Here is a 24,480-nt window from a genome sequence, read left to right on the forward strand (position 1 = left end):
TCTTAAGGTACCAATAAATACCTAATTATTTTTATTACAACAATGTATTATGATGAACAGCCACAAACACGCGCCAGTTGTCCTGTTAATTGTTTATTGATGTGAAATTTTTGTTCAAAGGTGAAGTTCATCTTGACTTGAAACTTCAATACCTTTCACTTATATTGATGCAAGATGATTTTTGTTGAAGAATTTAACTTTCTTGTAATTATTCGTTAATTCCCTCGAGGGCTCCTGTTTACTTTAGCGCCCACCTTGGATTTTTGTCTTGATGATAAATAAATTTCAATATTTATGTGAGTTATGAAGCAAATACACTTACGGATTACATTTTCCAAGATGGTTCCCCTCATTTTTATCTAAATTCAATATATGTTATTTCAAAAGATTTTATAGTTCGACTTTGCATACTTTTAAACACTTTTTTACTAACACTCAGTATGTGCTGAGGGTTCAAAATGAAGAAGAATTGAACAAAATTTAAAATAATTCAGAATCTCGACAAAGGACAATAAATATTATCACCGAAGGAATAAAAACCGCAATTCATAAAATATGAATTCGTCCGTTTCCTATTTCCTTGTGACAAGTGTGCCATGCAAAGTGAAAATTGAATTCTTTAGAATAAACTATGTTGTTTTTCATGGCAATAACGAAATTTCTGTGAGGGATGTAAAAAAATATAGATTTTTGGACTTGAATGAAAAATCATGATATTCTGAGTACTGCCCTGAAAATATTGATATTTTGTGAGCCGTTTGGAAGAGCTTTCTGAAGTGAACAAACCCATAAAATTTGATCGAATTCGGACCTTGCAGTCCAGAGTTATGACTATCGCAAATTTCGGCCAATATTCATGAATCACCCCGTATCTCCGAAACTAATAGCTTTACGTCCAGTTTCATAATCGAATTTAACTTCACTGACATATTTAGTAGGGTTAAAGGAAGCTTTGAAATTAAACCGACTTTAGGTTTGATTATGAAACCGGCCGTTAGGATACAAAACAAGCAAGTTTTCTGAAAGGCCTGGATGACCTGCATTCACCATAAGGCTATGGCCAACGACTCATGAAACACCCTGTATAGGTTATTGTTCAAATTTTGGGGAGATGAAGTAATCAAGAAAAGAGGAACGTTCGTCACAGTCATAGAACATCAACTTTCAAAATTCCATAGCCTACCTGACGACGAATTTTGATGAACGCAAGTTAGGTAGTACCTGAGGACGACTTCGACTCGGAAAATCTGTAGTTCTCACTCACCAATTATGCCATTATCTAACCTGATCTGAACAAGGGCAAATGCACACCCATGACACAACGAGTGGCAATTTGATTCATGTTGATGACAAGACAAACGAATTTTGCGAACCACAAACATCGCCACTTAAGCACAAACAAATGAATCTTCCGTATCAACCAGGTACAGCCCACATATTTCAGGCTTTGAATGATGTACACCGTTTCGTCCCTCACCCTTAATTCCGCTTGTTTGCTGTCGACCTTTGTGTTGGCGTTTTACATTTCAATTTGCTTCCACACAGTGCTCACACGTTGGTTAATTGAGAAAGAAGGGTGGACGGAATTGTGCTATTAAAGTGTTTCAGCAGTTTTCGTAATTAAAATACGTTATTTTCTCGCCCTTCATTTCTAATCTCAACTGATTACTTGCCGAACAGTAGCTCTCAATGTGAAATATTAACTCGACATTGAGCCTCCTTCACTAAAATGATAACTCGAAATCATGCTTCACTTCAAAAGCAGTCATAAGAAACATTTTAAGTTTTCATAATATTCATAATGAGCTGTGCCACCCCTGGACAAATTATCCGAACATCTCAGATATTTTTTCATTTTTGAACATCAAATTACTCGGAAACGGCGCATTATACGAGAAAATATGAAGAATACTTTCACTTTAAAAATGCTCAAGTATTCATTATAGCGCCAACTTAGTTTCAAGAGTTAGGTTAGGTTAGGTTAGGTTCTTTGAATTTTTCGGTGGTGTAAATTAACTGTCAATACTTAAAAATTCAAATTCCGAATAACTTTTCCCACTGGATGACCAGCGCATGTGATTTGTGAATATTCCAACTTTCAGTGCTGAATTTTGTGGCAAGAAAAACCTTGGCTCAGAATAATTCCAACATTTATTATTATAAAGAAATGAATGATTTATCGATTGGGAATTCAAATGTAGATGACAGCGACATGGTGTTGTCAGTTCGAAATAAAAAGTTAATGCAGTAATTGTCATTTTTGAAGATTTTCGTCCAAAAAATCCTTTTTTCTCAGTTGATAGTTGTTTTCTCTTAATTTTGAAGATTGGTTTTCGAATCTGGATTCAAGTGTGTTAATTATTATCAATTTTAGATCAATAAATGTCATGAAGTATTAGTATTTATAAAAAAATTCCTAGTATGTTCTGAATCAGCTGATAAATAAGAGCAATATTTTTTTAATCCAAACTTCTTGGCTCTTCGCACGATCAAAAAGAAGGAAATTGATTTATGCTAGCCACAACTATGATATCTTACCTTCTCCATTATATACAATAGCTAAAATTGCAACATTGATGCTAAGAAAACTTGTCCAAGTTGAACTGGGAATCAGAAATGATTTTCTGAATGAATTTTGTGTGAATGTTATCGAAATTCATATGTATATCCACTTACTAGATGAAAAAAGTCCTGTCTGAGGGAAACAGATTTGTTTTTTGTGTAAATCCTTTCATTTTGAGGTTATATATCCAGGTTATTTAATTCACCTCCTATTCTTCGTAACTGATTTGAAATGTACAAAACCTTCATTATGCTATAAAAGGACGAGTAACATATGTCCTTAAACATTGACTAAAAGTTCATTTCATCGTGAAAAATAGTAAAAACTGACATCTTCACAAGAAATCGTAATCGAAGATTTGCTCCAAGGATACAAATTATGAAATCTTCACTAAGCTTTCCCCATTATCACGAGATAGCTAAAGATATTTTGAACAGATTAAGGTATATTTTTTATGAAAGATCTCATTGAAACCACAAAATATTCTCCGTTTCTCGATGTAAACAAACAAAAGTGCATTAACTTTTTATTTACAAAAATTGACACCAGGGGGCGTATCGCTTTTTTCGAATTCCCAATATGATTTATGATTCTTCTCTTCAGTTTAAACAAAAAAGATACGCCCAACAGCTCCATTGACATTTATTCTGTTATATCTTTGACTGCCCCTAAGCATACTTTGGAACTTTTATTATAATATTTCTCTAAGGAATGCTTGTTATCCTTTCTCTCTGAAATATCAAGAAAGGCGCGATAAAGTGAAACTTAAGGTATTTCGCCAAGGTTGGACGATAAAGACCGTCGCTTTGATAGTGTAAAGCCGTCTGTGAACTTAGATTACACATTCCCCCTACGTAGGTATTTCGGAGGTAAATGGATAAAGGCTCTCCAAAGAGAGCTTTCGACGCTTTGATACGAGCCACTCACTAGAAATATTCCTTCAACTCACAGAAATCCCTGAATTGATGACCCTCCCCGAGTATAATGAACTCGGCAATTCAGAAGAATATATTGGGATTTTTCGAGTAAAGCTGGCGAATCCGATATAAAAGATACTGAATCCATAATAAACTCAATGTTTGATGAGTGCCCTCATCCTCATTCTTTTTCAGCATATTCAGATTGCCCGGATATTTGAGAGGATAAATCTTCTCTTTGTCACTGTATCTGTCGTCCAAATGCAGAGCTAGGTCCTTTATACTGAATATAAAGTGAACAGACTCCAAATAATTCAGGGTATGATTTCCTCTTCATGAATAATAGAGGGTATAATGATTTCATGAAATGAAATGATTTTTATGTTCAAAATTGATCAGTATTTTATTCCATAATTATCAATTTTTGTTCTAAATTAATGCCTGATATACAGTGTGGTCCCACAAAAAATTAACACCTCGATTTTCCGGCTTTTAAATGAAAATGTGGAAAATCGCCCGGACCCATCAATTTCTGATTCGAGGGGGAACAACTTTTCAGCTCTTTCCATCCCCGTAACTGCCACCCCTTAACTGGGCGGAGCATAACCCCTTGATTTTGATTGGGGATGGGAACATAGAGAAATTCCAATATGTGGGTCTGTTGGGGAAATCTTACTGTGATATTTCATCATATTATAATTTGAAATTTTAAGAATGAGTAGTGTATATTGTGTACCCCTCTGAAATGAGCTTTTTTGGAGTGCTCCTTTGTTCATCCGGCGCATCTCTTGAAATATCATATGACTGCGAATTTTCATCTGGATAATATATTGTTTCTTGTATCTCTTATTGCACATTTCTCTAGTACTTAGAGCATTCCACTTACCTATAAAGTTTCTCACAAAGCGTTGAGTCAAAATTCAAGAGGTTTTATTTTCCTCGATTGCTCCGGCTTATTCCTTTGTAGAATGGAATTTTCATTTGAGAAAATTCACTTTATAGCACTTACCTCTATCGCAGGCGGGATATAACATTCCGAAAATTGAATCGGAATAATACAGGGATAATATGAGAATTCGCATGTCGTGAAATGATTTTCTACATCGCGTTGAAATTGAATTGTTTGCCGGAGGAAAGAAGTGTTTTATAATGGAAATTCCTATATAATATGAGCCAAGGTAGCTTTTTCCCAGAACAGCAAACCGCTTATGCTAGAATTCAAGAGTCGAGTCGGTCTGAATAAATCATCGTTCACTTTGTTGTGACTGGTTCATTAACAGCATACATAATATAATTCATGAAATATCTGTCTAGATTTCTCGTATACGTTTTGTATGCTGGTAGCGAAATAAACCGTAAATTATACGAGAAGCTATTTAAGTCTATTCAACCAAGACCGGCAATGAGAAGTACTTCAACACGATGATATGTAAAAGTAAAAGAGCAGAATGGGAAAGGGAATACAGCATCCATATCCCATCGACCATAAAATGGTACAAAAATGGTTCAAAAACCACGACAAGAGCTGGCTGTGGAATATAAAGGGCAAGCACCAAGTGTGCATTGTCGTTACCCAATAAACACGGATACGTGGAAGTAACGTTGAGTTCTTCAAGTAACGCTACGTTGAGAAACCGGCAAAATGTCGTTAGGAAATACGTTTCGTTCTAGTGGTACAGTAACGTAGCTGACAATCTTTTTGGAATGGAAATTCTACGAGAATATAACGTTGCCATTCGATTGAAGTAACGTTGCTACAATACGAAATTCAAATGTTGATTCTAAAATAAAAATTCATTTGCTTTTCTGCCCACTAGCCCACTATTCCCATTAGCCCACATTATCTCTTTTCACCCTAGGTATATAATAATATAAAGACAACCGCAAACATCCATCACCGCCGGGATTCGAACCTGCTAACTCTGGCATCCTACCCTACATCGCTGCCAACTAGACCGCTGCACCCTATAGTTTTTATTGTAGTACTAGTGAATATTCCATTAGCTTAAAGCTACAAAGTTCATAACATCATATTTACAATATATCCACATCAACAGTAATCCGCTCAAAATCTATTCTTAATATTACCATTACTAGTCTCTTGAATAGATTCAAATTATAAGCAGATCTCATAACTAATGGTAACTGGTAGAACATGCTCAATCCATTATAAAAAAGAGATCGGTTTTGCTCTTTCAATGCCACATACAGTACTGTCATTTTGAAAGCTCTGTATAGGTGATTTTTGGTGAAACGTTTCATTTTGACCAGTTCCAGCTTCTGTTGAAAAAAAAAGCCTCACCTTCAAATACACCCTGTATTATCCATTTTTTTACTACTAAAACTCAGGTAAATTATTCTGTTATGACATTTTAATCTATTGTCGCTCAACTTTAAACACAGCAAAAGCTTTTCGAAGCATATTTGGTGCTATAGCTATATTTCAATGCTTAGTGTATGTCCCAATAGTTATGAATCACCATGTATATTATCATCGAAGGCTAACTAACAATGTTTCCTCAAAAATATTAAGAATAACTATCCCTAAGAAATGGTCCTCAAGTGGATAGAAAATAGTCTTATTCTGCCAATTCATTGAAGGACAGAGGGTTGATTGAAAAATGCAAGATCCCTACTGGTTAAATCGTATTATTATTTGTTTAGGCCACAGCTTCACTTCACGATCTATTCAGTTTTTCAGAGTGAACTCACAAATGAATGGAATATTTCATTGCTGTATCCCGTTACCGGGAATGAATCTACAAAAAGACCATTATAACTGTGTACCAAAGACCTCCACTGTGACCTGTCTAACGCTAGTTGTTCCCAGTTATGATTGGCATCAACTGATTTCAGAGATTGATGTAGTGTTTCCTTAAACCTCCTGGTTTCCGGGCTCCCTCAGTGAATTCGCCATATAGAGCTATTTTGGGGAGTCTTGTGTCTTGCATCCTCAGAATGTGGCCGCTCCATCTGAGTCGGACCCTCGTTACTTGAGTCTCAATTGTTGTACAACTCGCGCGTTGCAAGACTTCTGCGGTCGAAACTTTGTGGAACCATCTGATATGCATTATCTGTCTTAGATGACGTTGTTGCGTTTGTTCAAGCTGTTTAATATGTCGCCTGTAGGGCGTCTAGCTTTCACTTCCGTAAAGAAGCGTTGGGAGGACCACTGCTTTGTAAACAGCTGTCTTGGTCTTCAGATTGAGCTCGTGATTTTGAAACACACAGTCCTTTAGCTTCCAGAATGCCCGTGATGCCGAATTGATGGAATATATCAAAGACCACTGACTGGCGTTTAAGGTAAACATACCCTGAAAGTTTTTACCAAGTGCGTTCGTCTTGGTGTGTTCATTTCAGTAGAATGGAGGATGAAGAATTTCTGCTCTCGATCATTGTTATGAAATTTTCGATGAAAACAACGAATTTTTTCGAGCTTTTGATATTCTGTATGGAGAAAAATAGGAAAAAGTAATATGAATACGAAGAAATGATTCTGAAGTTTTCAAATTCGGAACCAAAACTCCTTTATTGTCCAAAATATTTACGAGACTACGAGACCACTGCGAGGCTCTTGTACGAGACCGAGAAAATTCTCGACACTCTCGTGGGCATCACTGGTGAAATCGGCAGGGATTTGACTCTCCAAGGGTTCATTTTAGGACTGATGTTGATATTAAGTTTTTTCCCTACTTCAACCTCTAGCAGGTATCACAATCATATTCTGATTTTCCGATTTTGAATAACAAATTCTAGGAAACATGAAGCAGAGTCCAAAACTTCAGTCCTCCTAGACGCTAGATCGAGTCGTAACTTTCGTAACCCATCCCATATTGAATATTCTATTACATCCACTTCCTGGGTAAATACAGTTTTATTCGTGCACAAGTTGAAGAGAAGTTTCATCAAGCAGCAAGAAATTCGTAGAATAACTTCGAAGCTTCGTTCGTTCGAAGCGCTCAATGAAAGCCTCATGATATCAAGAGTTTCGAAGTATTCATCCTTCGAAAAATCAATGATCCACACAATTGTGCCGGATGGGAATTCATCCATTATATTCCAAAGAACGTTAAGAAAGTTTTTCTCTATCCATTGTTAATGCTGAAAATTCGGGCTCGGTTTTTTTATTTTCAATCACAATCCTCCAAGAAACAAAAATGAAAAGAAATCATTCTCCAAGTCCTGAAAATAATTTGCATTACGAAAACAAACGTTTTCATTCTGATTCCGAGTTGGAAAGGAAAAGAGAGCAAGATCTCAACTCAAATATTTTCTTCCTGATAACCTCACCTGATGCTCGGTTTCACAAAGCTTGATCGGGTAATCGAAGCTTCATTCTCGCTTGCATATCGAATTGTTTTCAATCAGTTATGAACATTTGGATACAAAAATTCCTTCGAATTATAAACAACGTACGCCTATTGAATGATTCTCAATGGCCTTAGAGTAGAAAAGAGTATAGTAGCTTTCTTTGAAGCAAGGTAAGAGATGATCGCAATTTTCACACCATTGTTTCAGACTTATCAACATCCCCCAATGCAACAGCGAAAGTACTTATATACCCGAAACCTTAGATGTTAATATAATGATATTCAGATGCGTATCACAAATGTTACGATCCACCATGTTAGAAAACCACCATCACTCAGGGTGTCCAAATAAAGACCTTCTTAAGGAGAAAAAGGAGTTGCTGGCCAGTACAAATGTTATGCATCTGAATATCAATATACAGGGTCTTTCACGAGGAACCTCACCCATATTTATACGGGAAACTACTGAACGTATTTTCATGAAATTCAGCACTTATAAGTATTTCACGATGCTGATGAAATCTAAAATATTTTCAAGGCATGAGCACCTCCGGTTTTTCCGGAAATGACGTCAACTTCCGTTTTTCGAATTAGAACACCATTTTTTTATTGCAGAAATAGATTCCTTAGAAAATTTCAAGTTATTTTGATGTAACATTTTTCAGTTATGGTTGGAAAATTCTCTCTGAGCGGGAAAATTCGAAAAAAAAATCGAAAATAGAGCTCCGCTGAAACAAGAATAACTTCGAGGTTTTTGGATGGAAAATTTTCATTTTTGGGATTTTTCAAGATGTAAGATTGATGTATCCACTTTGAACATCGAAATCGCGATTCATGATACAGGGGGTGAAAAAATCGCTTTCAAAGTTAGGGATGACAAAATCGTGAAAAATCAATTTTTTCAAATTAGAACCCCATTTTTTTATGGCAGATATTGAATCTACGTTAAAAAATAATGTGAGTGTATGCATCACACCCTTGCCCTAAAGTGGATATTTTCTGAGTTATTCACAAAAAACTGTTTTTCGTCTTGAATTTTCAGCTATTTCTTTTCCCTTCACGCCAAAAAGATGAAATTTTCAGGAACTGTTACTTAAACCATGTTTTAGATTTTACTACCCTAATATGCAAGAGAAAAAAGTTACAGGTTGTTCCTAAATAGATGGCGAATTTTGATTCGAATTTGTATCGGAAACCTCTTTATTTCAACTAATCGGCCATCGGTTTTCTCTCCAGTGATAAATAAATAATTCCTTATGAACCATATGCAAAAACTTACTTATGGTATCAATAAGATGGCGCGCCTCCACACAATTCACTCAATGTGTCAAATATCCTCTACAGGCTATTTGAAGATCGATGGTTGGCGAACAATGGTCCACATCGTTGGCCACCACGTTCTCCCGATTTAACTCCTTTAGACTATTATGTTTGGGGTAGGATAAAAAATATTGTCTACTCAACTCCCCTGACTGATAAAGAGGACTGCATAGAACGAGTCAGAAATGCGTTCAGGTTTGTTTAGATTTTTAGATTCATAGTTTTGAAACTCAATTTGGTTTTTAAACACTTTTGCAGATCTCTTCCTCCCGATGAAATAAGAAGAGCAACGCACGAAGCATTCCTGAGACGTATAAATAAATGTCTAGAAATTAACGGTCAAAACTTTGAGCATCTTCTCTAGTTATAACTGCGAGAGTTTGCCATGGTTCTCCTAATAGTAACTTGAAGTCGGTTTCAAGAAGGGGTGAAAAATCTACAGCATGGTTCAACTAACAGTTCCTGAAAATTTCATCTTTTTGGCGTGAAGGGAAAAGAAATAGCTGAAAATTCAAGACGAAAAACAGTTTTTTGTGAATAACTCAGAAAATATCCACTTTAGGGCAAGGGTGTGATGCATACACTCTCATTATTTTTTAACGTAGATTCAATATCTGCCATAAAAAAATGGGGTTCTAATTTGAAAAAATTGATTTTTCACGATTTTCTTTTCCCTAACTTTGAAAGCGATTTTTTCACCCCCTGTATCATGAATCGCGATTTCGATTTTTAAAGTGGATACATCAATCTTACATCTTGAAAAATCCTAAAAATGAAAATTTTCCATCCAAAAACCTCGAAGTCTTTCTTGTTTCAGCGGAGCTCTATTTTCGATTTTTTTTTCGAATTTTCCCGCTCAGAGAGAAATTTCGAACCAAAACTGAAAAATGTTACATTAAAATAACTCGAAATTTTCTAAGGAATCTATTTCTGCAATAAAAAAATGGTGTTCTAATTTGAAAAACGGAAGTTGACGTCATTTCCGGAAAAACCGGTGGTGCTCATGCCTTGAAAATATTTTAGATTTTATCAGCATCGTGAAATACTTATAAGTGCTGAATTTCATGAAAATACGTTCAGTAGTTTCCCGTATAAATATGGGTGAGGTTCATCGTGAAAGACCCTGTATTTATACAGGGTCTATTTGAAGCTGAGGCTTTTTTCAACAGAAGGTAGAACTGGTCAAAATGAAGCGTTTCACAAAAAATCACCTGTACAAAACCTTCGAATTGACAAAGTTGAAAAAAAAATTGAAAATGATTACTGAAATAGATCCTGCTACGACCCTAGACCGTTTATTAGCTGAATTATCGCAAAGCAGTGGGAAAAACTTATCTCCTTATATCCGACCATGTGGTTTCGTTTAGGATATTGACTCGTTCGATATTTACGTGGTAATGAAAATGGAAACCTAGGATTGCCGAATTGTTGTCATTATTTTTTAGTAACTTACACGATTTTAAAAAATGGCTCATTTCGATACCAACTGACAGAAGACACTTAGGACACAATTGTAAAAAATAGAATAATACTTCTAAATCCCAAATTCGTCCAAAATATTCACGAATTTTTTCACAATGGGCATCACAATCTTTTTGTTCGAACATTCCAACCATCGTCGTAAACATGGGATGAAATGGGGAAACATCATAGCACTTTTTCAACATAACTAACAAAAGCACTTCCAAGAAACTGCCTCGATTTTCAAAATTTTTTTTTCACCCTAAATTCCACGATACAACAATTATGATTCTCCCAAAAGTGACCGGATTCTACTAATCCGATGAACTTGGTACTGAACCATTAATTGTCCAGCCATATGTTTATGTTTTGTTCCGTTTTTGCGATGCCGGAGTCACCTTCCACAGTCCCGTACTTGAAATTCAATGAAATTTTGTCGAACTTTTAGGGGTTGTATCTCAGCCATCTTGGATATTTATATAGATAATTTTTGCTTAAACGACTTATTTTGATGAGTTCTATCTGCTGTCAAAAAAAAGCCTAACCTTTGAAAACACCATGTATATTATTTGAATTCGTTTGACATCCTGCCTTAATAATTATTAAGGTTTATTCAAATATTAGATGTTAAACATGAACGCAGAAAGTCAGAGAGTCTGGAACGATTACTTACCAAGCATTCCGACTGGGAATTGATTAGGAGCTTGCAGAGGATTCTCGATCACACTTTGTGTCACCACCCAAACGTAGTTCTCACCTGTCAGGTGGAAATCACGAGCTGCAGTCAAGATACCGATGGCCTCTTCGCGGGTACAGTACAGAAGCATGACGCGAGCTTCTGAATCTACCAAAGCAGAGAGATCTCCCTTTTTGGCGACCAGAACTGCATTCAGTATAGTGAATTTGAACCGATCCTGAAAATGAAAGTTTTCAATGAACAAACAGAGAGATATAGAAAGTAGGGATAAATGCTGCAAACTAGAATAAAGGCTTTTTCTCTTACTTCAATCCATATGATCAGATGCTGAAAGTTTGACAACAACATTATTTCTAATACGCAAGGTTTAACCATTGAAAACCAGTTACGTTTTTATTTGAGCTCTTGTGTACCGCACAACTCAACTAACGATGCTGACCAAATGAAGGCAGAGGACCTTCTGTTGAATGTATTAAGTAGTACGATGCGACTGCTGGCATTCGAGAAAAGGTCTTCTCCTTCATTTAGTTGGGATCGTTGGTTGAGTTATGAGGTACTGATTAGCTCAAATGAGAGCTCACGAATATTTCTGCCAGTCGAATTCATTTTTCATTTCTAATAATGGAAGCTCAAGTGTAATCGGGTTTCACAAGAAACCTAGGTAGCCTTCACTTTGTGAATATCTCAGATTCTGAAATGTCATTTGAATAACATATAAACCAGAAAAAACCTTTTCCCCATTTGTGAAAGACGAAAAAAGAATGCTAAAATGAGGATGAAAAAATATCGAATATGTGAAAGCCTCTTCTGTTTTATTCATTCGTCTTTATTGGAAATGCTGTAGCGTCAAAAAGCGTCCCTGTAATTTGATCGGTGTGAGTGTGAAGACATAAATTGAATTTGTCTCAGGTTCTATTCGAATATTGAACGGGAAGATCAGTTGGAGTTTCTACAAAGGGAATTCAGGATGATGTAGTTTTCGAAGCAGATATGCGATTGATGAGGGGCTTCCTGTTTTATGTCACCTTCCACCTCGTATTCTGAATTCAGTCGAATGCCTGAAAGTTTGCGAAGCGGATAGGAATGTATCGTGTATCGGTATTTCGTTAGATGCAAGATGCAACTGAAATCTGAACTGTAATGGGAAAAATTTCTGTAAATGTCATGTATTCATGAGCATGAATTCAGTAGAAAGGCTTCATTTTGGATGAATGCGAGTTGATGTGAATTCCAACGTCCAACATGCCTGCTCTGAAATCACATTCATTTTTTTAGATTCAATTTTCTGAATTTTCATCCATATCTAATGCGGAACATGCAAAGATATCAGTGAGGAAAAATTCATCGCAGTAGCATTTTCAGGTGGGTGAAGGACAACTGGATTATTTGGTACCAAATGAAAAGATATACAGGATGTTAACAAATAATTGCGAAAGTCTTCAGGGGGTTTTTCATGAGAACTAAAGCTGTAGGGCATCTCCTTGTAAAGTAACACGCTTTCAAAAAAATAATTCTTTTCATGGCATTTTGTGAGGATGTTTTACCAATGAAAAGGTAACCTATAACTATTTCTTCAATTGTTATCTTCTGAAGGGGTGAAACAAGTAACCCCTATCCCTTTTTTCACTAGAACTTTCATGTAAACAAAATTACTCAATTTGAAAATAACGATTCATTACAAATCCTTTTCGATTCGTGTTCATGTCCGTAAAAAACAATGGTTTCCTTGAAAAAAAAAATAAAACACAACTTTGTGCATGAACTTTCGAGAAAAAAATTATATTAATTTTTTTTCGCATTTTTGACAGCTTTTCGAGGAAAAGCTTTAGTGCACCTGAAAGACCCACCTTGATTTTCGCCTAGGAGTCACCCCCTAAAACCTTTCGCACTTAATTTGTAACACCCTGTATATACAAGAAATTACATCTACGTCTAATTATCTAGAGGGAGTGATGATAGTTTCTTACAAAGCAATTATAGAGCAGGTTCAAATCGGACTGTCTGCCGGCAAATATAGAAAAGAAGACTGGGTATTTATGCATAATGAAAGATATATATTTCCATGCAAATCTAATTAGATACAAGAGTGATCCATTGAAAATGAAACAGCGGCTGTTTGGTCAGCAGGACGGAATTATTCAATTCATCGTATTCAATTTTTTTTTTCATTCAGCCCATTTATCCTTTTCAGTGCACCTTAGTGAAAATATATGTTCAAAATTTTTCCCCTATTTCTATACAGTCAGAGTTCCGAAGATAAGCATATTCGATTTATAAATCTGACCTCCCTCCTATTGTTTGTTTTTTCATAAACAAATGCGTATACAATATACAGGGTGAGCCATCTTTGTCTATCTCATCAAGATAATGCATTTGTTGTCCTTTATTATCAAGGCATATTCCAGTCGATGTTGCCAACTTGTGCAATCCACATGAAACGCTTTAAATTTCAAATGCCCATTTTTATTTTTCATTTTTAAGTGCTTAAAATATTTTTTTTGGGAAACGGTTGAAATGGTTATTTCAAAATGTGACGTTTCGAAGACATTTCATAAAAAATACATCATTTTCGTCAGAAGGAGTATTCCCAATTCGAGTTTCATAAAATTAATCATCTGTAAGGAATTTTAATTGTTCATGATTGATGAAAGAGAGATTGTAGCTTTGATTTGTCTCGGTGAGTCTACCCCTGTAATCAATAATCTGTTTTCCTTAAATGTTGAATTTTTTATTGCAGCCTGAAGTAGGATCAAATTGGATCCGAAACTGTAGCGAAATAAATCGTTTGTAAATCAGCTTGTTTACCTATATCCGAAACCTACGTCTAATCCTATACAATTCGGTTCTGCAGACCTACAGAGCCGCTGTTTCGTTTTCATGGCCCTCTCTGTATATTTTTCATCATGAGTCAAAAATTTACTTTGCATATCCACCCCCTTGCTACCAGCACTTGCTTATATTCGTTACCGGCATTCAGGCCATCATTCATGAGGCCGCATCAGAAATAAACGTAATATAAGACACAGCATGTCATTCCGTGCTCTGATAAGAATGAGTCTCAACACTTTAGCCATCATAAACAGAATTAACTCACCTGCATGACAGACACCCTCTCCCTGACTGCCTGAATGAAGTCGTCGTGGCCGGCGATAAGGCTGGTGACGACCGAGAACTGATGCCATTTGTAACGTTCCAGGATGCTCAACATGGCGGCCGTCTGATGTTCCAAAGACGGCGCCAACTGGAGTTGGAGAGAAGTTTGGGACGCTCGTCGTTCCAGGCCTGAATTGTCAGCGTTCCAGGCTATCACGGGAATTCCCAAATATCCGGCCAGCTGCAGGAAATATTGGGCCGATGCGGTACTGCGGCCATACTGCTCGTAGTTCATCAGGTACAGAATGGCGGACACGTTATACGAGAGGAATTCCTTGCATAGGGACTTGAGGATTGCTGAAATGGAAATTGTATCTCAAATAGTGCCAATTAACCAATGGATTGCGTTCAATATTCTAAGATTCCCTCACATATAATAGTTACTTATGGTACTTAAGTGTGTTATGTTGAAAATAACTCACGCGGGAAGATTATAATTATATAAATTCTGAAGTGGTTTAAGAAACAAAACACTCGAGAGGCATACAATGTTTTATCCAAAAAGTGAAGAAAATCGTTTTTTTTATGAGATAGCAATGGACGAGTTCAGGAACGTTTGACAACCTTGTAAATAATAATATTTTTTTTAATTAAATTTGTGCCTTTCGGTTCCTTTCATCTTTTTACAATCCTTGGAATGTCCCCGCCACTCAAATCCAAGTGATATAAAAGAAAATTCATATTGAATTTCAAAGATGAGTTTTGACATTATTCAGTCTTTTCTTCATGTTTCGTGCATTATATTTATGGTTTCATCCATAGACTAGTCATTTAAGCCATATTTTGGCGATTAAGCGTCTTAATCGATGTCTTGAAGCGTCTTTAAGCGTGACGTCATTAATTTTGTTGTCGCAAAAATAGAATATCGCTGATGGTTGAGTCATCTGTCGTTGTCATTAGACAGCGAATCGAATTGTGAATTTTTCAATTTCTGTTCTTTGGCTATTATTTGAAAAATATTTATTTATTCTAAATGATAATGCAGAAACTGCATTATTGGCAATAAAAGCACTCTTCCCTAGTAGGAATTCAAATCAAATTCGATATAAACAACATATTCTCTCTTCTTCTTTATATTACCTCTTTCCGCTTAAGACCACACAGGCCAGAGACAAGATGACTCTATGACACAGGCGCTCTCCACAGACCGCCAGGTTCCGCTTGAAGCGTCTTAAAGACTGACGTCATGACTTATTCGCTCGAATAGCACCGCTTAAAGACGCTTCACGCGTTTTAATCGCGAAAATATGGCTTATATTCATTATTAGAATATGGCTTCATCACAGAACACTTAGTAGTTGAGGCTTTCTGTGATGAAACCATAGTCAAATAATAAATGAAATGAAGGAACCATAGTCTATGGACGAAACCATAAATATAATGCACGAATCACGAAAAAAACGCCTGAATAATGTCAAAATTCACCTTGAAAATTCAATATAAATTTTCTTTTATATCACTTGGATTTGAGAACCGGGGATATTCCAAGGGTTGTAAAATGATTAAAGCAACCGAAAGGCACAAATATAAGTAATTTAAATAAAAAATACGTTTCTATCGAAAGAGTTTTTTCTATTATATTATTTACAAGGTTGGCAAACGTTTTTGATCAAATCAAAGCTACTTGCGTCTCCCCGCCCTATAAATGTCAGAATCAAAGATTATAATCTTTGGTCAGAATGTCTTGACAGTGACTTTTTTACATTTTGATCTAAGAAGATTATTTGTTTGGTTGCTACGGTCATAATAGATTCAAAGTTTATAGTCTTTGGATAATTATAATCTTTGGATACATTGTAAGGAAATGTTTAAATATGTATTTGTTTCATTGTTTCCGTCAATAAAGAAAGGTTTAGCATCAGAAATGAAGAACATTCTCAAAGGTTCTTTGTTGAAAATGAATTGTGAATTGTTTTGTCATCTTGCAGAACATTTCAAAAGTATGTAATAAATGAGTATTATCGGTTATTATCGGACGTGTACAGACGTATTTTACTATTGGATATATCAATATTATGTTTATTTAAACAGTTTATGACTGTTATTGAAATATTGCAATTTGAAAAAATATTGGTACTATAGTTTAATCAAATATAAAAATCCAAATATGGAATATTCCATACTTAGGCAATAAAAAGAAAATAAATTAACCAAGACAAGAATAAGAAGTAAGAAGAAAAGAAAGAAACTAACGAAAAAAAATAAAACTGATTGTGAAGATGAAGACTCTGAGAAACAGGATGTTAACCAGTTTGATGAAGACAGAGAACCGGTTGAGTTGATGAACCAAGACTCTTCTGATGCAGAAAATATATTCTGTCAAATACTCTTTTCCACGGATAATAGTGGACAAAGCTGGATTAAATTCATAATGGTAGGTTCTGGGCTCATTATGATTATGCTTGTCCAAAGTTTTATACTTGGATCTGTGACTTTTTCACGTGGATTACGCGATTTCTTCCGTTTACTACAGTTTTTTTTTAAATTCATTTGATTACTGATGTTTATATTCTATAAATGGGTACCCATTCCATATTTGGTTGTTCGTTTGTGATTTTGTTTTTTGTGTTTGATTTCATTTTGTTTATTGATATTTTTGATAAAAAACTGTTGATTAATACGAATAAAAATATCACTGAATAGTAATAACATTGAACTGTTTTCATTTCTTTGAATTTTTCTTATATACCTAAGACAAAATGGCGTTCCATATTCTATCATCTAGAAGTAGTTTCATCTTATTAGAGGTACCATTTTTTCTTCTTGTGAAGAATAATTGAATAGGTATTCGTTTCCGTCAATAGCGGAAAGTTTACCATCAGAAATGGAAAACATTCTCAAAGGTTCATTGTTGAAAATGACGAACCAAAATACACACATGACACATAATATCCTCCCTCGAATTTAATTTAGAGGTAGTAATGTTCATTCAGGATATTACGGAGTGATACAATGAATTGTGCATGATCTGATATATTAAGTGATGAATTCGCATGTTCGACATTCAAGAGCCTGTTATGTACGTAGTAAAAGCCGAACTGGGGTATGGACACATTTGATAACACCGTATGATATTGTTGCATGAATAAAGGCCTCCTGGCATTTCCAAAGCCAAGTGTTGGCTCGGCTCATCATCGAAATAGGTGTCTCTATGCTGAATTACCCAGTAATGAATGGATGGATGGTGATTTTTTTTGCCGGCGAACATAATTCGGGGAAAAAAAAGGTATGAACGAAATTAATCAATTTGGTCATACACTCAGCAGTCTCATAGTAACTGACAATAGAAAGGATAACAATACGTCTTCATATGGCTGCAATTCAATTCGAATATTGAAAGAGAAATTTTTACATTTGATGGGTCATATGTTTTCAATCTCGATATTCCAGTGAAAAAATAACTCAAACTGACGTAAGCACAAATAATACAACCAGATAGCAGGAAATAGGACTAGGAAAAAATGAAAAGATGCAAAATCAGCTACGAATTTCACGAGGGTGTAGTCAATATCTGCCATGGAATGAAAATGTGCAACATCGCATTCCGTTGGGAATACTGAAATTTTCCTGGTTGAATTTACACCCGAACTACTTGATAAATTGTCGAGTGTGTAGAGCACTGAAATAACATGGTGAATTCAGCGCGTGATCAATGGATATGGCTGTTTCATTTTGCTCCTACAGAAATATATTTCCTATGTCATCTTGTACTGCGATTTGGTATAAATTTGATGAGATTCCTCTTGCCATTTAAATGTAAAAAGCGCATCGTTTTGATTTTCAATTGTAAGGTTTAACGAACACTTAATACAGCAGAAAACCAAAACACTAAAAACTCATCGGATCTATAATTTCTATTGTTTCACTTTATCTCAGGAATCTTATTCTTTCTGTATTACTGGAATATATATTGAAAAATTCTCAGCCTACTATAGAACCAAACAAAATTAAAATGTCAAAATATTTTATTACTCAACATATTCTCTTCTGAATTGGATACATTTATTACAGCGAACCTGCAATGTCTCTAGACCTTTCAAAAAAAAAAAATGTTTCTTTTTAATCTGCAAACCAGACCTACACAGCTTTTATTACCTCCTTGTTGGAAGAAAATTTATAACCTTTTAAACTTTTTTCAGTTTAGGAAAGGGATGATAGTCGGATGGAGCCAAATCTGGTGGATAAGGGGGGTTTTCTAGTAATTCAAACCCTAAATCACGAATTTTTGCATGGCAACATGAGGTTTGTGTGCCGGGGCGTTGTCCTGCAAAAACAAAACACCTTTGTAATGCTTTCCGCATCTTTTCTCTTCAATTTCTTCCCGTAGAGTGGTTAATAATGTCTAATAGTAATCTCCGGTTGTTGTTCTACCCTTATCCAAAAAATCAAGAACTTTTCCAGCAGATTTTTGGACACGAAACTTCTTAGGTCTTGGAGAACCAGAGTGTCGCCATTCTATCGATTTTTGCTTTGTTTTTGGATCGTAGAAATGTACCCAAGTCTCATCCATAGTAACAATTCGGTTTAAGAAGTCTACATCATTCTCAAATCGAGCATAAATTGAACGCGATGCTTCTACCCTTGCACGCTTTTGGCCAACACTCAAACATTTGGGCATCCATTTTGCAGCAATTTTACTCATTCAAATTGACGTGAACTATATGATAAACGCGTTCGTATGAAATATTTCGTGCTTCAGATATCCGTTTCAGCCCAATTCGACGGTCTGATAAAATCATGTCATGAACTGCATCCATATTTTCGTTGGCTGACACAGAAACCGGCCTTCCCGATCGGTCATCATTTTCAATGAAAAATTCACCTCTTTTGAAGGTTGCAGTCCAATTTTTCACGGTCGCATACGAAGGACATTGATCAACAAGGATATTAAACATATCTTCGTAAATCTGCTTACCTCTCAAACCTTTTAAATACAGGTGCTTGATGGCTCGATACTCCAATTTTTCGAATTTCACAATTTCGGTGGTCATCTTCCTTCTTTTAATTCATTGCGTAAGTCTGGTTTACCTACTTTCTTGACCTCAAACTTGACACTGACACTGAATTATTGTTCGTTGCTATGGAAACGCAATATTGTTTTATGCATGGGACTGATCTAGGCTAACTAGATATTAATACATCCTCGTATTACGTATAGCTTCATCAAAACAAGGTAGAGACCAGATACAATTGATTTTCATGGCATTACATGAATGTTTGATTATAATGGTCAACTATGCTTGAAATTTTGGAATTTTTGAACATTTCTAATATCCCTCGATTTTGAGCTCTTGTGTATTCGATTGAATTACGGGGGGCATGAGAAAGTCAAGAGTTGGAATATGTGGATTTCATGCTGCGCCGTATTGAAGATAACAACTCTGTTATCTACTTATTCTTGGCTGACAATATTATGCCTCTTATCCTCCTAATACTGCCCATATCCCCAATAAATAGAACGCCTTCGTCACTGCAGGCATTCAGAAGAAGTATACTTTGAATATAGTCATTAAAAACAAGAAATTTTTCATCCTTTTTGTGACACTTCTAATGACACTTTCGAGAGAATTCTCTTCATATGAGGATCAGAATGAAGCAGGTACAGTTTTACGACGTGAAATAAAACTTTCAGCAATTTCAAACCATCGTCAATCGCCGTTTTACGGTTTTGTGTTATAGATAACTGACCATGCAGAAAGGGGAGAAGAATAGAGTCATCGCTAACACAATTATTGGAAAACCCGATTTCCACTCGTCGCTTCCACATCAAATGCAAAATTCGACATAATCCTGGAATGTGTTAGCCGTTCACAATATGTTGGTGATCAGCTTTGCGAAATTTCTATTTGCATTTATTTCGATAGAATACCATAATGACGATCAATTTAATCCGTCTATAATTTTAGGAGCAGGGGGCATTGATAGGAATGAAAATAATTCGGAATGAATTCCTGCCATATACTTATATGTGAAAAACTAGTTGAATTTTTCACATAGGTTCAGGTAACCACACACGCTAAAAATCTATTTCAACTTTCATCAGTTCAACTACAACTACATCAGCTACATAAACGGCTGCATATTTTACACAAAGAAATGTTTCCTAGATTTGAACAGATATCCCAGAATCCCAGAAAAAAGCCAGTCACCGGCATTGTACTATATAATTAATAGTTGAATCGTCTTCGTTTTGGAATCCAAGAACTGGAGGGGTGAGGTAGTTGAACCTCGTTGCTCACTAGATAGCGCTTGATTACCTAGTAGTACTCAGAACATCCTACTATAGTATTTTTAGGCTGCGTAAATTTTAACCATCTTCTCTTCTTGGATGGGACGTTCTTCCCATCGGGGTTGAAAAGATGGCATAAAATTCTTATTATGATAGAAAATGAAGGACAAATGAGCAATCTATTGAATGTTGATAGTTCAAACGATTTCTCCAATTCAATAATAAAATAAGGCCCGGTACTTTCACCTTCGAATGAATTTTGACTATATTGTGAAAAAGTATCTGTCAAATAATTTTTAATCTGAAGGATACCTTATTTCGGTGCTTTCACATGAAGTTATTTGACGGATAACAATTCTATAAAAACACGGCATACTATAATACTTTTCACTGATTGAAAATAAGATCAGACACCTCACTGTAGAAATCGTTAATATAAAAAGAAGAAGAAAGAATAACCGTACACGATATTCGACCTATATTCATATTTGACAAATACACTTTTATTCGTTAGTTTCAATCAGAGACATGGACTGTGCCTTCCCTTTCTATCTGTGCATGAAATACGGTAAAAAAAAGTGACAAAGAGAAACTGAACATCGGGCATGCTAGTTGTCTTTTTCTAGAATTCTGATTGGCCCGCAATCACCCCTATGTCAACAGAAAAGAGGCAGGTATTGGCCCGACGATCATTTCTCTCTTTCTATAAAATAGAAAATTTCATACCAGTGTTGCTCAGTGCATGTCTCTATTATTTAGTTGGGGAGCCGACGATGCTAAATCGGGATTTACTCGAGCGTCGTGGAGACCTAGTGGATTTTGAATATTAGATGGTAGAGAGAAAAAAAGGTTCTATGATGTATGTACTTTCAGTGGTGGGGAAAGCGTCTGCAGGGTCTCAAAAATGCAAAAAAAAATCATCAGGTGTACAGGGTGGGCAAATTTCGATGTTTTAGCACTACAGCTTTTAAACCAGAGGAGATAGACAAAATCTGATACCCCATTCTCGTTCTCTTTATCTGAGAAACTAACAATGGTGATAGTCATTTTTGGCCAGTTTCTTTTGTTTTCGAGTTATAACCAAAAATTGGAAAAATGGCGATATCGAAATAAATTTATATCTCCGCTAATACTGATGATGGAGCTCTGAATTTAAAACATTATACAGGCACTTTTTTACTCAGAATCCAGTGGCGTGCTCGCCTTTTTAGCAGGATTTTTAATTTCGAAGCTATGACCCAAAGTTATGTTTTTTTAAATGGGAACACTAGATTTCTGTGCAATTTTTTGAAAGCTTAATTTTTACTGATTTCAAAAATATATAACATCATATGGTTTGTATCAATATAAATAATAGAAAATGTTCAAAAACCTTTTTTCTTAATATTTCTATGGTTTCAACTTTTGATGAGCATAGAAAAATATAGCATCGTATGATTACCACTGTCTCCTTCTATTAGTCCTTTCATTATCATAAAAGTTCAGGAAATATATTTAGATTCAAATTTTGTGAAAATTGGAAAAAGCATAGAAAGAATGACATTACCGGAAGGTGACTGCTCTTGTTATAGGAAGCTCTATTTTTCTGTGCTCGTCAAAAGTTTGAACCATAGAAATATTGAGAAAAAAGGCTTTTGACCATTTTCTATTATTCATGTTGATATAAACCAAATGATGTTATATATTTTTGGAATCAGTAAAAATTAAGCTTTCAAAAAATTGCACAGAAATTTAGTGTTCTCATTTAAAAAAACATAACTTTGGGTCATAGCTTCGTAATTGAGTATCCTGCTAAAAAGACGAGCACGCCACTGGATTCTAAGTAAAAAAGTGCCTGTATAATGTTTTAATTTCAGAGCTCTATCATCAGTATTAGCGGAGATATAAATTTATTTCGATATCGCCATTTTTCCAATTTTTGCTTATAACTCGAAAACAAAAGAAAGTGGCCAAAACTGACTACTACTATTATTAGTTTCTCAGAAAAAGAGAACGAGAATGGGGTATCAGATTTTGTCTATCTCCTCTGGTTTAAAAGCTGTAGTGCTAAAACATCGAAATTTGCCCATCCTGTACATACTTGAGCGTGTCAGATTAAGAAACTGTATATGCCTTACGTGACTCTGATAATAAATTCATGTTAATCTGACAGTTTGCTTGGTGGGGCTGGCCGTACGGAAGAGTTGAAAATGGTAAAAAAAAAATTCTCGAACGTGTCAGATTTTTGGAGGATATGTTGATTGGACCCAAAGGAAGCTACTTTTCAAGGGACTGACAATTTGGACGTGACGCAAGGTCACAACGGTCCTTTGAAAATGTAAAAAAAAATCGTTACTTGTACATACTCGAGCGTGTCAGATTTTCATACAGATGGTTAATTTCGGAGTCGCAGGCGTGTTGTTCTATTAATCTAACACTAATCAGGGGGGTTTTCCTAATTTGACAATTTGAAGATGTTAACAATTCCCTTTTTTGTTAAATATCTGCCTTCCTGTGCGTCTAATCGTTTCTGCATTCATTATAAAAGTTGTGGATAATAAAATTCTATACAACTTCCGTCTGAAGCAATTTTACCCACTCTTAACCGTTTTCGAGTTAACGGGCGATAAGGGCGAGGAGCTTAGCCACACATGAAAAAGGCTAAGGTCAATGTAGAAACCCAGTCTAATGTATATTATTCGCCATATATCTCAAAAACGTTTGAACGTAGAAAAAATTGCTTAAGACAAAATTTGTAGGAAATGTTATGATCTACAACTTTTATAATAAATGCGGAAGAGATTTAAAGCCCAGGGGAGGAGATAAGTCAACAAAACTGATTTTTGTGACCTTTATGAAAAATTTTTATTGTTTCGGATTGCTGAAACTGTCAGATTATATTTTTTCCGTTATTCTTGAATCATAAGCTTCAAAATAAAAAAAAGCCAACGCGCTCGAGAGAGCGTGACGTATTTTTTTGCAACTTTGGCGCCTTCCCACACATTTTCGTCACGCTTAAATTGTCAAATTAACAGAATATATACTTTTCAACATGTAATTAACCACATATATCAATCTGACACGCTGGAGTATGTACAATGTTCTTTTTACTGTTCTGACAGGCTGTCCTAGACAATTCCCCCTCTACTCTACAGGCTCTAAGGTATCTCCCTTTATATTGATCTGACACGCTCGAGTAAATCCCGAATTTCCCTCTTCGGCTCCCCAACTACAAATATGGTTCCAATAACATATTTACTCGGCGAATATGGGTTATTTATTCGATGAATAACAATAATATGTTATAGTGAGAAGACAGTATTTTTACATATCCTAAGAATAAACCTTATCTGCCGAAGTTAGTTATCCGTAGGTGAAAGTACCGAGCCTAAATAGGTTTATCGAAATCGAATACGAAATATCCAACAATCTTCGTCCATTAAATTTTATGAGATCCTTCATCCATGATCCGTATTTCCGCCAACGGTTTCGAGAAATCAACATGCCATTTTTATGTCAGTCATTGTTTGGGAGCGATAAAAAACATATATATTGTTCGAAACACGATGGAAACACCTGTAACCCTAAACGGGAAACTTCGAGGTTCGAGGGTGTAATAATCGGAACGTTGTTTCAACCGAAAACAGGTCGCTTTTATGTTTTTCGAGTTTATCGGTGGTCGAGCAGCACCATCAAAGTTTAGAGGGAGGTATTATCCGTCTGTCGGTCGTGAGCAAGAACAATGTTAGCAGCTTTGTGGCGAAGCTTTGCCAGTCTGATATCATGACCGTAATCGTATCAGCTTTTCAGCAATTTTAATTGGGATCTGTTGAAGGAAAACGTTTCGTTTA

The 24,480-nt window shown here is 35.6% G+C and overlaps 1 protein-coding gene across 1 annotated transcript in view; it reads right to left on the reverse strand.

The window, feature by feature from the left end:
• The window catches only part of LOC123311818 (glutamate receptor ionotropic, NMDA 2B), a 316,415-nt gene that overhangs the window by 160,839 nt on the left and 131,096 nt on the right, over positions 1 to 24,480 (reverse strand). The window contains exons 2-3 of the mRNA XM_044895928.1: positions 14,363 to 14,718; positions 11,245 to 11,485 (exon numbers count right to left, since the gene is read on the reverse strand). Coding sequence (XP_044751863.1) covers positions 11,245 to 11,485; positions 14,363 to 14,718 — 597 coding nt within the window. The remainder of the gene's footprint in view (positions 1 to 11,244; positions 11,486 to 14,362; positions 14,719 to 24,480) is intronic.

The sequence above is a fragment of the Coccinella septempunctata genome, chromosome 1 (assembly GCF_907165205.1).
Source record: "Coccinella septempunctata chromosome 1, icCocSept1.1, whole genome shotgun sequence".
In the NCBI taxonomy this organism is placed as follows: domain Eukaryota; kingdom Metazoa; phylum Arthropoda; class Insecta; order Coleoptera; family Coccinellidae; genus Coccinella; species Coccinella septempunctata.